Source organism: Ceratotherium simum, chromosome 28 (assembly GCF_057802395.1).
Source record: "Ceratotherium simum simum isolate JZ-2026a chromosome 28, ASM5780239v1, whole genome shotgun sequence".
Lineage (NCBI taxonomy): Eukaryota > Metazoa > Chordata > Mammalia > Perissodactyla > Rhinocerotidae > Ceratotherium > Ceratotherium simum.
In genome coordinates this window covers 22,971,338-22,984,077 of record NC_141927.1, presented here as the reverse complement: position 1 = coordinate 22,984,077, position 12,740 = coordinate 22,971,338, and the positions used below count along the sequence as shown (strand labels likewise).

Below are 12,740 nucleotides of genomic sequence, written 5' to 3'. Positions count from 1 at the left end.
ATTGAGGTTGTGCATTTCTGCCAAGAATACCACAGAAGTGATGTGCTCTTCTCAGTAGATCATCTCAGGGAGAACGTGATGTTGATATGTCATGTTACTGGTATTGTTAACACTGATCACTAGGATAAGGTGTTGTCTGCTGGGTTTCTCCACTATCGTGGTACTGTTTTTCTCTTGATGATTAATAAATATCTTTGGAAAGGTATTTGAGACTGTACAAATATTCTGTTTCTCCTCAAAATTTCAGCTGCTCAGCTTAGGACCCATTGGTGGGTCTAACTTACTGTGGTGTTCTAATGGTGATTTTCTCTTTCCTTTACTGCTTCTACATTTATTGTTTGGAATTCTTCTGTAAGGAAAAGCTATCCCTTTCCGCTTATTTGTTTATTCATTCAGTTATTTATTTATGCAAGTATGGACTTGTGGACATTTTTTTATTCAGAATTCAATACTATTGTCCTTTCTGTTGCTTAAATTTTTGCAGCTTTGGTTATTGGGAGCTTTTTCCAGCTGGTTCCTGTGTCCTTTGACATGCCTTTTTTTGAGAACTTCTTTACTTTCTGCTACCACAAGACATTCTAGTCGCATGTTGTTTTTCTCTGCCTCAGCATTTTAATCAACTGCTTCTGCAGGGAACCCTGGTTCCTTTAATGGAGAATCGTATTTAGAAACTGAGATCTAAGTGCTAGGTGTGCTCACTGCTATTGGGATGTCATTGCTCCTCAGCCTTCTCAGTGGACAGAGCTAGGAAATATACATATACTAATCCGTGCATATATATAGGTCCATATTTATTTCTGTGTCTATCTGTAAAATACAGATATACATATCTGTTTTAAAGGCCGCAAGTTAATGTGGATGCCTCCAATTCCTATCCAGTACCAAAGGATTTCTTCTAGCCTTCCCTCTTTCCTAACTTCTTTCTGACAGTGATAAGTATCTATAATATATTTACTTATTTGTTCAACTCTGTTGTACTCATAAGGTACTCAAATACTCAGTAGTGCCAATCCTGAGAATATAAAATAGCTAACTGCAGTGTGGCGTTTGTGTACAGTTCTTTTTCCTTTAGCTTTAAGAGTATCTAATCAAATACTGTTTTCCAAAGTTATGTTTATTTTGTAATACAGTCGGGTTCATGTATTAAAGTTCGTATTTCATTTTGGGTCCCTTTCCACCAATCTTGGTTGATTTAAAAAAAATTTTGTTAAATAAAATTCATTTTTGTGTCACATATTTCTGTGAGTTTTGACAAATGTACAGTTGTGGCTCTATCACCACAGTCATGAGAACTGTCACCCCACATGCTTATGTTTTGGAAGAGAATATTAAAAATTGTTTGGTACTTAAAATTCATAGGATAATCTTTGTGTGGATTTTACTAATGTTCTAATCTGGTTTGAGTAGTCACATTAGGAGAGAAACTTGTTTGAATCATCAAGCAATTGGGATACTAAAAGAGAATAGGAGGGAGACTTCACTTCTTAATGGAACCATCGTTTGTTATTCATCGTGGTGCTAGAACATGGATTTTTTCCTCCAAGTTTTAAAGAATTGAGATTTTTCCTATGGTAAATTGAATCTTTCTAAATAAAAATAATTCACAAAATATAATCAAATATATACTTTGAAAACATTATTTTCTTATTGTCACTCTCCCCTCCTCCTTGTTCACCCTTATAAGCAAAAAGAGGATAATTTAGAAGTGACAAAATCTTATCCTGGTGCTGTTTTAATTTTGATTAGTATAGAAGGAATTATATTGCATACATTTTCATCTATTCTGTAGGACAAATTAAATTATATTCATGAGTAGATCAAAGACAAAGGACATGAGAACACTAGTGAGAGAGAGAACTTGTATGCAGAATGTGGAAAACTGTTTAATTTTGCCAGAAAATAACAGTGCAAATTAAAACAATGAGATACCATTTTCACCTACTAAGTTGGGGGGCGGAGAGAGAGAGACAGAATGGATATAAATGAGAATGAATCTGGTAAGGGTGTAGTGAAACTCACTCTGATACATTAACACGTTGCAGGTAGCATTAGCATTTTACACTGATTCAGGGCTTTTAAGGAGCATGGTAAGAACAGAAATACCAATAGCGAGTCTGTCAGACTGATGCACACTGATGGGGCTGATGGGTGTTTTCTTCTTAAAAAAAATTATTTTCCAGATTATCTGCAATAGGAAAACTACTTATAATTGGGATTTTACCTTTTCCAAGGCATGATTGTGTAAAACTTATATTTTTACATTGGTATTAAACTTGACTGTGTACCCTGATATCTGTAGCACAGTGGTTGTCAAGTTGCACGGTCTCAATAGTCGGGAAAAGGAGAGATTTGTATTTGCTTAATTCTGAAGGAGTTTACTTCAGCCACTTTATGATTATGCATTTTTTTGTTGTTTTTGTTTTTTAAGGGCAGATGTAACTTATCTAGTCTCTTTTTAGTAAGAAATATTCCTCTCACTGTGGGATTTTCATTGAGAGGCCTGATCAGGCCAGTAAATGAGCTTAATATTACCTCAGAGGTGGAAAGCCTTTGGGAAATATGAGTGCCAGCCTTGTTTACCTGCTTGTTTAGTTTAACACAGGTGTTGGTGGGATGGAAGCATGTGTGGAGACTCTGTTACAGTAGGTACTTCTTATGGGAAGTGAGTTCTGGATCTGGCCTTGGAAGTCTTGAAGCCTTAAAAAAAATCTAGGAACAATATAGTCCTGCCATAGATATTTTAGAATAGATGGATAGGTTTTTCTTAGCTAATTGTAGTGTTGTGTCAGAATCCAACTATGAGAGTGTCAGGGTCAGCTACCCACATCCACCACCCAGAGGTTGGCTGTTGTTGACAAACTGATGTATATTTCCATCCTGTCTTTTAGGCATATGTAGCAGAACTAGATTTTTAACTCCTAAAAGGTCAATAAACAACCTACATTTAGTGTTTGACTTGGTCTGATTATGTCTTCACATTCATTATGTGATTTAAAGAGTGTATTGATTGATATTATTGGGAGACAGTGGATCTCTCATGTTTCTGCACATCTGAGCACAGGCATTATCTGGACTGTCTTTTCAAGGATATTGTTGTATAAACAGCCTTGAAAGGTAAAGATAAGATCTCATTCCAGGTCTGAGTCAGATTTGTTTCTTGTCCAGGATAATAAAGATAATTTTTCCCTCTAGGGCAAAGGTTGGTTAACAGTACCTTTAAAAAATTGAGGTTTCCTAAGCTTTGAGTCCTTCAGCTGTGACATAAACCCATTGAGTATCATCCACCTGGGCTACTCCACACCAACCTCTTGGGACTTGGGTGACAACATGAAGCTCATACTGCCCATTGTGCCACAGGAATGGATAAAGATAGTGTGGTGTGTGTATTATATGTGTGTGTGTGTGTGTGTGTGTGTGTATATTTATATATAATGGAAAATTATTCAGCCTTGTAAAAGAAGGAAACCCTGTCATTTGTGACAACGTGGATGAACCTGAAGGTTCATCCTAAGGTTGAACTAAGTGAAATAAGCCAGACAGAGAAAGAGAGATACCTCATGGTATCGCTTAAATGCAGAATCTAAAAAAACAAAAAGTTGAGCTTGTAGAAACAAAGAGCTGAAAAGCGATTGCCATGGGCTGGGGGGTATGAGGAGGGTGGGGGAACAAGGAAAGGTTGGTAAAAGGGTACGAACTTTCAGTTATAAGATGAATAAGGTCTGAGCATCTAATGTATAACATGGTGACTATAGTTAATAACATTGTATTGTAAAATTGAAATTTGCTGAAAGAGTAGAACTTGCATGTTCTCACCAAAAAAAAAAAAAAAAGATATATGTGAGGTGATGGATGTGTTAATTAATTCGATGGAGGGAGTCTTTTCACAATGTATATGCATATCCAGTTATCATGTTATTCACTGTAAAGATCTTACAGTTTTGTCAATTATACCTCAATAAAGCTGGAAAAAAAATAAGCCTTACCAGAAAAAAAAAAATCTCTGATTTAGGATTCTTGTTTCTGCCAGCGTCCATGAAACTTTGGCTGGCTTCCTTGATAACTTGGAAGTAGAGTAAAATCTTCTACCTTTCACAGTTGTTTAATGCCTTGATAGATACGTATTGGTGTAATTATGTGATTTTTTTTTTTAAAAAAGAAAAAATAGAGTAAGATAATTATAGAAATTCAAAGACTAATAAAAGGAAAGTGTGTGTTTGTGGTGTGTGTTAATGTGTAGATTTGTATATAATGAGAAAAGTATATTAAAATACTCTAGGAACTGGCAGATAATTAACTTTCTTAGACCAGTTCCCTTCTGCCCTCATTAGTGGATTACCCTGCTTGATTTCCAGTCTGGAGGTTCTGTCTTTGCATAGAAGGGTCACAGTCCCTGTAAATAAAATATTTATATATATTATATATGTTGTTATTTTAAAATTTGTTCAAGGCTCAGAAGAATTTGTAGGTACTAAATTGACTCACTGAATGTTATGGTAAACAATTGAAGATTTTAAAATAAATAAATAAATATATAACAGTTTAAGGCAAACCCTAGTAAAGTATGCTTAACATGAAAAATACCCTCACTTTGTTTCTCAGAATTAAAACTAAAAATAGTAAAAATCCTTCTACGTAGTTTTCAGCTGTTTTGTGTGTATTGATGAGGCACAGCAGTATCTTCTAAAATAAGTTTTATTTAACTTTCAGTTTGGCTATAATTTTTCTTTTTCCTATGCTTAGCCTGCCATTGTATGCTTATCTGAATGTGCTCTCTGTCAAATTACTAATTCAAGCATTCTGCTCTTTGACCAGGTTATTCTCCTGCCCTTCCTTCTCTCTTCCATTCTTTAGATTTGTCTTTTTCCTTCCTCAGGTAGGTGTAGAGCACTTCAACAAGTATTTTACTCTAACTCCGGGTAAGATACCTGCCTCCTCTTCTGTCTTCTTTGTCGTTTTTTTCCCTAGCTTTATTGAGTTATGATTGATACACAAAAAATTGAACACATTTAATGTATACATCTTGATGAGTTTGACTTACTGCACACATCTGTGATACCATCACCACAATCAAAATACTAAACACATCCATCACCTTCAGAAATTCCTTTGTGTTCTTTTGTCTGTATGTGTTTTGTGGTATGAACACTTAATATGAGATCTATCCTCTTAACATATTTTAAAGTGTACAATACTGTATTATTAGCTATAGGTACTGTGTTGTACAGCAGATCTCTAGAACTTACTCATCTTGCATAACTGAAACTTTATACTCATTGAGCAACAATTCCCGGTTTCCCCTTTCCCCCAGCCCCTGGCAGCCACCATTCTGTTGTCTGCTTCTGAGTTTGACTCTTTTACATACCTCATGTAAGTGGAATCATATAGTATTTGTCCTTCTGTTACTGGCTTATTTCATTTAGCATAATGTCCTCTATGTTTATACATATTGTTGTAAATGGCAGGATTTCCTTCTTAACACTGAATAATATTCCATTGTGTGTGTATATATATCTCCCTGCACACAGTTACCACATTTTCTTTATCCATTCATCTGTCAGTGGACATTTGGGTTGTTTTCTTATCTTGGCTATTGTGAATATTGCTGCAATGAACATGGGGGTGTAGATATCTCTTTGAGATTCTGGTTTCAGTTCTTTTGGATTTATGCCCATAAATGGGATTGCTGGGTCATCTGGTAGTTGTATTTTTAATTTTGGGGGGAACCTCCATACTGTTCCATAGTGGCTGCACTGTTCTACGTTCTGCCCTTCTTGCATACATGCCCAGTCTCTGTGAGTGATTCGTGAGGAGCCACTTTACTTGAGAGGGAGGGGAAAGAGATTACATTTCTCTCTAAATTCTAGTGTGCAGCTTGCTTAAATGGCACAGTTCAAGCCTTTCTCCCCTGACCGCTGATGCTTGCTTGGTTTTCCAAGGGCAGGGAATTTCTTTTCTTGTAGGACTACAACCCCACAGAATTTTTACTTCTCAGACTTTTTCAAGTAAAATGAACGATCTGAAGACTAAGAGCATTCTCTACAGAAGTTAGAGTGTTAACTTCCTTCCACCCTCACCCCTCACCTCGGAACAGAATGTTACCAGCATCCCAGCTCCGTTTGTATTGTGTCAACAGTCACTGTGCCAGCCCACCGTCCCTCTGCCTGCTCCAGATTAGCCGCTGTCCTGACTTTTAGCACAGTAGATTAATTTTTCCTATTTTTGACCTTAATATAAATGGAATCATACAACACTCTTTTGTATATAAGTTGCTTTCACTCAGCTTTGTGTTTATGAGATTCCTCCATGTTGTTGGATGTTAAAGCTTAGAGGGAAATTTACACTCGAGTTGAGGCTCACCGATTCAGCCTTGCTAGTGAGGATGGTGGTGGGGCTACAGTTTTGTTTTCTGTGGTGTTTGGCTAGACTAGAGCAGTTGTTATTTTTTTTGTCTTATTAGGTTGGCCCTTTCCTCATCCTTTGGGTAGAGACAGCAGGCTTTTCTCGGGGCTTTTTTGGTCTGTGGCGTTTGGTGTTCTTGGATTGCCGACTTCTCCAACAACCAGCCTGGGATAGGTGAGGTGGAAAGAAAGCCCAGGGAGCTCACCGCCATGTCATTCTTCATTCCTGAGGTTCCTAGCCAGTCCTTCTCTCCACTTTTCAGAGCCTTTGTATGCTTGTTTTGTGTATAATGACCAGAGTTTTTAGCTGTATTTAGTGGGAGGATTAGGGAAAAGCATGTCTATTTCATCTTTCTGGAAGTGAAAGTCTGTTTTGCTTTTGATATCTGTTTTATAAACCTTTGCGATCATTAGGAAAAATAAAATGAAATATTTTCTGCATATACGGTCAATTAACAATGAATATATTCACCAAAACAAGAACTTCTAGCAGAAATTAATTTTGGGTAAAATATAATCTCATGTCATTCTGTTTATATGAAATACAAACTGAAGGGCTTTAACTCTGTATAAATTTAAATTCCTATGTTTAATTGCAGAATCTTTTAGCCGAAAAAGTAGAACAGCTGATGGAATGGAGTTCCAGGCGCTCAATCTTCCGAATGAATGGCGACAAATTCCGAAAATTTATAAAGGCGCCACCGCGAAACTATTCTATGATTGTTATGTTCACTGCTCTTCAGCCTCAGCGGCAGTGTTCTGTGTGCAGGTAATTTCTGTATTAAAAAATATTTAAAAACTATGATCCCATGCTTATATATTTATTTTATTACATTTAAGATAAATGTGTATAGTAGAATTAAACAGTTGTTCAATGTGGTAGTCAACTGTAACTATGTGCGTTTAAAAGTAAGTTCAGAATCATTGTATTTTAGAAAATAACTTTGATAGGCTAATATTCTTATATTGTATAAAATATTTATTGACCAATCCACATGTAATCGTAAAACAGATTTGTTTCTTTATGTCCTGTATAAAAGTAAATATGTGATAGAATTTGTTTCAAATATTGCCTTGTAGGTCACCTAATTATATCTTATGGGCAATGAAGTAACCCTTAAACATATTCTATTTTAACAGATTAATAGAGAGGACACACTTTTACCTAGGGAAGTCCATTTACTTTTCAATACCTCCAGTGAATAGAAATTTCTTCTATAATATAGAAGTAAACAATTTGAAATGAATGAAATATTTTTCAGTAGGAACATACTAAACATTTTGGACAAGTGCAAATATAATACATGTGCAACAATGCTTTTTTTAAATTAAACTTTTTATTTTGAGATAATTATAGGTTCACATGCAATTGCAGGAAATAATACAGAGAGATCCTATATACTTTTTACCCAGTGTCCCCATTGGTAACATCTTGCAAAACTACAGTACACGATCACAAGGAGGATATAGGTATCGATACTGTTAAGATACAGAACAGTTCCATCACCATAAGAATTCCTCCTGTTGCCCTATGTAGCCACATATCCCCCCATTCTGCTTCCCACGTCCTGAATTTGTTCTCTATTTCCATAATTTTGTCATTTCAAGAATGTGATGTAAATGGAATCATACAGTATATGACCGTTTGGGTTTGTCTTTTTTTATTTACCGCAGTTCCCTCAAAATCCATTCAAGTAGTTGCATTTATCAGCAGTTTATTCTGTTTATTGCTGAGTAATGTTCCATGGTATGGATGTACTACAGTCTGTTTAACCATCTGTTAAAGGACATCTGGGTTGTTTCTAGTTTTTGGCTGTTACAAATGTAACTCCTATGAACATTCTTGTACAGGTTTTTGTATGAACTTAAGTTTTCATTTCTTTGGGATAAATGCCAAAGAGTGTGACAACTGGGTTGTTTGGTAGTTGTGTGTTGAGCTTTGTAAGAAACTGCCAAAATGTTTTCTAAGAGTAGCTGTATGATTTTACATTCCCACCAGCAGTGTATGAGTGATCTAGTTCTTCCATTTCCTCACTGGCATTTTGTGTTGTCACTATTTTATTTTAGCTATTCTGCTAGGTATCTAATGATATCTCACTGTGGTTTTATTTTGCATTTCCCTAATGGCCAGTGGTGTTGAACATCTTTTCATGTGCTTATTTGTTATCTATGTATCACCTCTTTGGTGTGATATCTGTTCATATCTTTTGCCCATTTCTAATTGGATTTTTTTAAGCTGCGTTTTGAGAGTTCTTTATATATTGTAGATATTAGTTCTTTGTCAGATATGTGGTTTTCAAATATTTTTTCCTAGTCTATGGCTTTTCTTTTCATGCTCATAACAGGATCTTTTGCAGATTTCAATGTGATGAGTCCAATTTATCAGTTTCTCCTTTTACAGCTGTTATTTTTGCTGTCAAATTGAACTCTTTGCCCAGCCCTAGATCCCAAAGTTTTTCTCTTATGTTTTTTCTAAAAGTTTTATAGTTTTACATTTTGATCTGATCTTTGGGAGAGCACATTCAGTCTTTCTTCATTAAATATGATATTAACTGTAAGATTTTTGAAGATGTTCTTTGTCAAGTTGGGGAAGTTCTTCTTTTCTGGTTTGCTGAGAGTTTTTATCATGAACGGATGTGGGATTTTGTCAAATTTTTTTGGTCTGAATTGATATGAGTTTTCTTCTTTAGGCTGTTGATATGGTGGCTTACATTGACTTTTTAATGTTGCACCAGCCTTGCTTTTGGAATCAATCCCACCTGATTGTGGTATATTATTCTTTTTATGTATTGCTGGATTCTGTTTGCTGTTATGCACCCCATAACAATGTTTTGGTCAACGACGGACCACGTATACAACGGTGGTCCCATAAGGTTAGTACCCTATAGCCTCGGTGTGTAGTAGGCTATACCATGTGGGTTAGTGTAAGTTCACTCTATGGTGTTTGCACAAAATTTCCTAATCACGCATTTCTTAGAACACATCCCTGTCATTTAGCGATGCCTGACTGTATTTTGTTGAAGAATTTTACATCTAAGTTCATGATATTGATCTGTAGTTTTCATTATTTATACTATCTTTGTCTAGTTTTGGTATCAGGGTAATACTTAGCCTCATAAAGTAGTTGGGAAATGTTCCCTCCTCATTTATTTTCTGGAAGAGATTGTGTAAAATTATACAGTTTTAGAAGATTGTGTTAATTCTTCTTTAAATGTTTGACAGAATTCTCATCTGAGTCTGGAGATTTTAAATTACATATTTCATTTCCTCAATGGTTAAGGACATTTCAAGTTGTCTATTTATTCTTGGCTGAACACTTTTTCTTTTCAAGAACAAACACTTTTTATATGGTGGCTCCACATCCCAACTCTACGTATATTTATCTATAGACTTTATTCAGATGTCTAAATCATTTTGAATTCTAGTGGAGACTGAAGTTAATAGTAACATGGTTCAGTGAAAACAAAGAAGAGTTTCACTCAGACTAGTTTGCAGAATGGGAATTATAGTGTTCTGAAGTTTTCAAGAAGGATCTTATCTTAACCTAATAATGAGTATATGTTGGGTCATGGTTAAAAGTGGATAGAGAAGATGATGAGCAAAAGTATTTTGAAAAACAGCACTTCAGATGATTCTGAGTTCCTTTCCTATCCAATCTGAGTACTCAAGTGAGCATTAACACTGTTGTCAGAATTGGGCTAGCACGTATAGATACGGTATACATACCTTAAGGGATGCTGTAAAGCCCTACTCAGATAAAAATACCACCTAATTGGCATTTTGGTGTAACAGTTCAGTTTCCACTAAAAATACAAAATTTCTTTTTGAATCTTATTTTACCATGTAGATTTTAGGGAAATCATTTGTTTGCTTCTAAAAATTGAATATATTGATTTCCTGTATTTACCACTATTAAGAAATGTATTTAAATGATCATTATTTTTTTTTGCAACTGTAATCTAGAAAGACTTTATTATTCAAGTATTGATTTCACAGTTACATAAAATTGTATGTATTGGGATAACATAAACAATACTGTTAAATGGTGCATCTTTTAGGCATTATTTTACTTAACTTATTATGTTGTTAAATGAATTGTTAAATATGGAGGCTTAATTTTTTAATGACACCTAGATCAAAATAACCTTTGTTTGTTTATTAGGGCCCATTTTATAGTAAACCTTAAATTTTAGAATAGTTTTAGACTTATAAGAGAAAAAGATTGAAGTTATTAGAAGTTAAGATAATTCATGGATCAGGGTGGGAGTAGGGTTGTTAGAGAAGAAAGAAAGAAAGAACAGGTGAAGATTTAAAGGCAAATAAAAAATGTAGAGCAGATTTATTGTTCCCCTACCCAGATATCCTGATTTAATTGTCTTAGAATGGGGCCAAGGTATTGACATTATAAAAAAATATGATCTAGGTAATTCTAAGCTGCAGCCAGTATAGAGAAAGGGAAGGTAAGAAGCAGGTTCATGATTCATAGCTTTTATTTATTTATTCTCCTTGAGGAGCAATGGGTATGGGAAGGCTTAACTAACTGGATGGCCAGATAGCATTGAAGATCCTTTTAGAAACTAGAGTACCCAGATTCTTAGTGAAGAATGTATAGAATTAAATGATGTTCTTCCTCAATACCCAGCAATTTAGGAGCAAGAACACCCTCCTTAGGCATTAACATTGGTTTATGGTATGAAGTGAATTATGCAAATGATTTGAGAGTGCTAGGGGGAATATATTTGAAATGTGTAACTATGGGTTCAAAGTTGGATAGGGGGTCAAAGGAAGCCAAGGGACAAATGGTAAACTAGGTGTGATGTAATTAAGCTAGATTTTCATGGGTGAAGAACAGGTTTGTTGAAAAGTAGGGTGGAGTCAAAAATTAGGAAGTTATTGTAAAGGGTTTATTTAATAACTGTGTAAATTTCTGAAGTATGATGTAGATGATTGTTGATGTTATAGAGCAGTTTGAGGAACAATAAGGATGTGGTAATGTCTAGATTATAAATATGGATGTTGCAGTTACTCAGGATGATAATGGAACTGGAGAGGAAACAATTAAGTGCACTGATAGAGGGATGCCTTTGGAGTTTGTTACATGAGGATGATAAATTTATGTTATAGGATAACACAAATTTCAAAGGAGGATCTGCTAAATAAGTGTGGTTGAGCAGTGGTCTGAAATCTACTATTATTGAGCCAAGAAAGTACTAACTGTGACCCATATGATGGTGGGCAGACTGGATCAAAGAGACCTTAAGGTAACAACTAAAATGAAAGGTAAAAAAGAGTTTCAAGAAAAAATTTTAAGAAAAAATATTCAAATTATATTCTTGTATTATAAGTTAAGCCTCAGAGGGCTTTGTAGGGAATTGTAGATTCATTGAGAAATGCAACCTGTCATCAGTAGCCATACTTTTTATTTAAACATGAATTAAATCCTCCTGGGTCCTTCTATGTCAGTGTCATTTGGGGCCATTTCTATAATACTGCTATAATTTTTGTAATTCTATAGAATCATTGAAAACTTCATAGCTGTAATTTTTAAATCTTAGTGCTTTCCTATGTGAGACTTTTCTGCTTTTTTCTTTTCTTTAAGAAAAAGTGAAGTTTTCTTCTAGATTAACTCACTTAGATTCTCCAGTTGCTTTTCTTTGTTGAAAGGCTGGTGACTGAGCTGTTGGCTTCCTCGTAAGCCCTCTCAGCAAATCATTCTGCTCTTCCTTCACACAGTCAGTTTATTCACAAATTTTAGAATTCAATTCTCACCTTCCTCAGTGCTAACATCAAACTCCTTGGCCAAATAAAGTTGTTAATTAAGACTACTCAGTGCAATTCTCACCTCCCGTAAGTGTTAACTCCAGACTTCCTTTATCAAATTGTACTGTAGGGAATATTCCCCATAATCGCTAAATCTTTTAGATGTATCCTACAACAAAGTTACTCATCTCTTCCAGAATTCACTAAAAGTTCTAAGAACAAAATATCCTCTTCTAAGGTTATTACTATGGATGACCAGATGTAAGAAAAAAATCCAGGTGAAGGAAAATCAAGAAGTACGTGTATAATCAAGCAGGATGCATGTATAATCAAAGTTTTGGTGATGTGTTGGAGAGACGTATATTATTGGACTTTAAATAAATGAAAAAATGTTAGTAATTACAAAGGTATTTTAGAGAAGAGGGTGAATAAATTATTACATTGACATATTAGATGTTAACTGGCTAACGTATTTCCTCTTCTAAATAAAATTACTGTTTATTATGTGTAAACTATTGGGGGTTCTATGTTAAGTCATTTATGTATAGTATCTTATGTCATTCTCACTACTCTAAAAGGTAG

General features: G+C 34.9%; 1 protein-coding gene across 6 annotated transcripts in view; it reads left to right on the top strand.

Moving 5' to 3' along the window:
- TUSC3 (tumor suppressor candidate 3) overlaps positions 1-12,740 on the top strand; it is a 255,626-nt gene that overhangs the window by 78,844 nt on the left and 164,042 nt on the right. For all 6 annotated transcript variants that reach the window (XR_015548829.1, XR_015548828.1, XR_015548830.1 and 3 more), the window contains exon 2: positions 6,998-7,167. Coding sequence is in view for 3 of the 6 variants with exons in the window: in XM_087418454.1 (XP_087274580.1) it covers positions 6,998-7,167 (170 nt within the window). In the remaining 3 variants the exon portion in view is untranslated. The remainder of the gene's footprint in view (positions 1-6,997; positions 7,168-12,740) is intronic.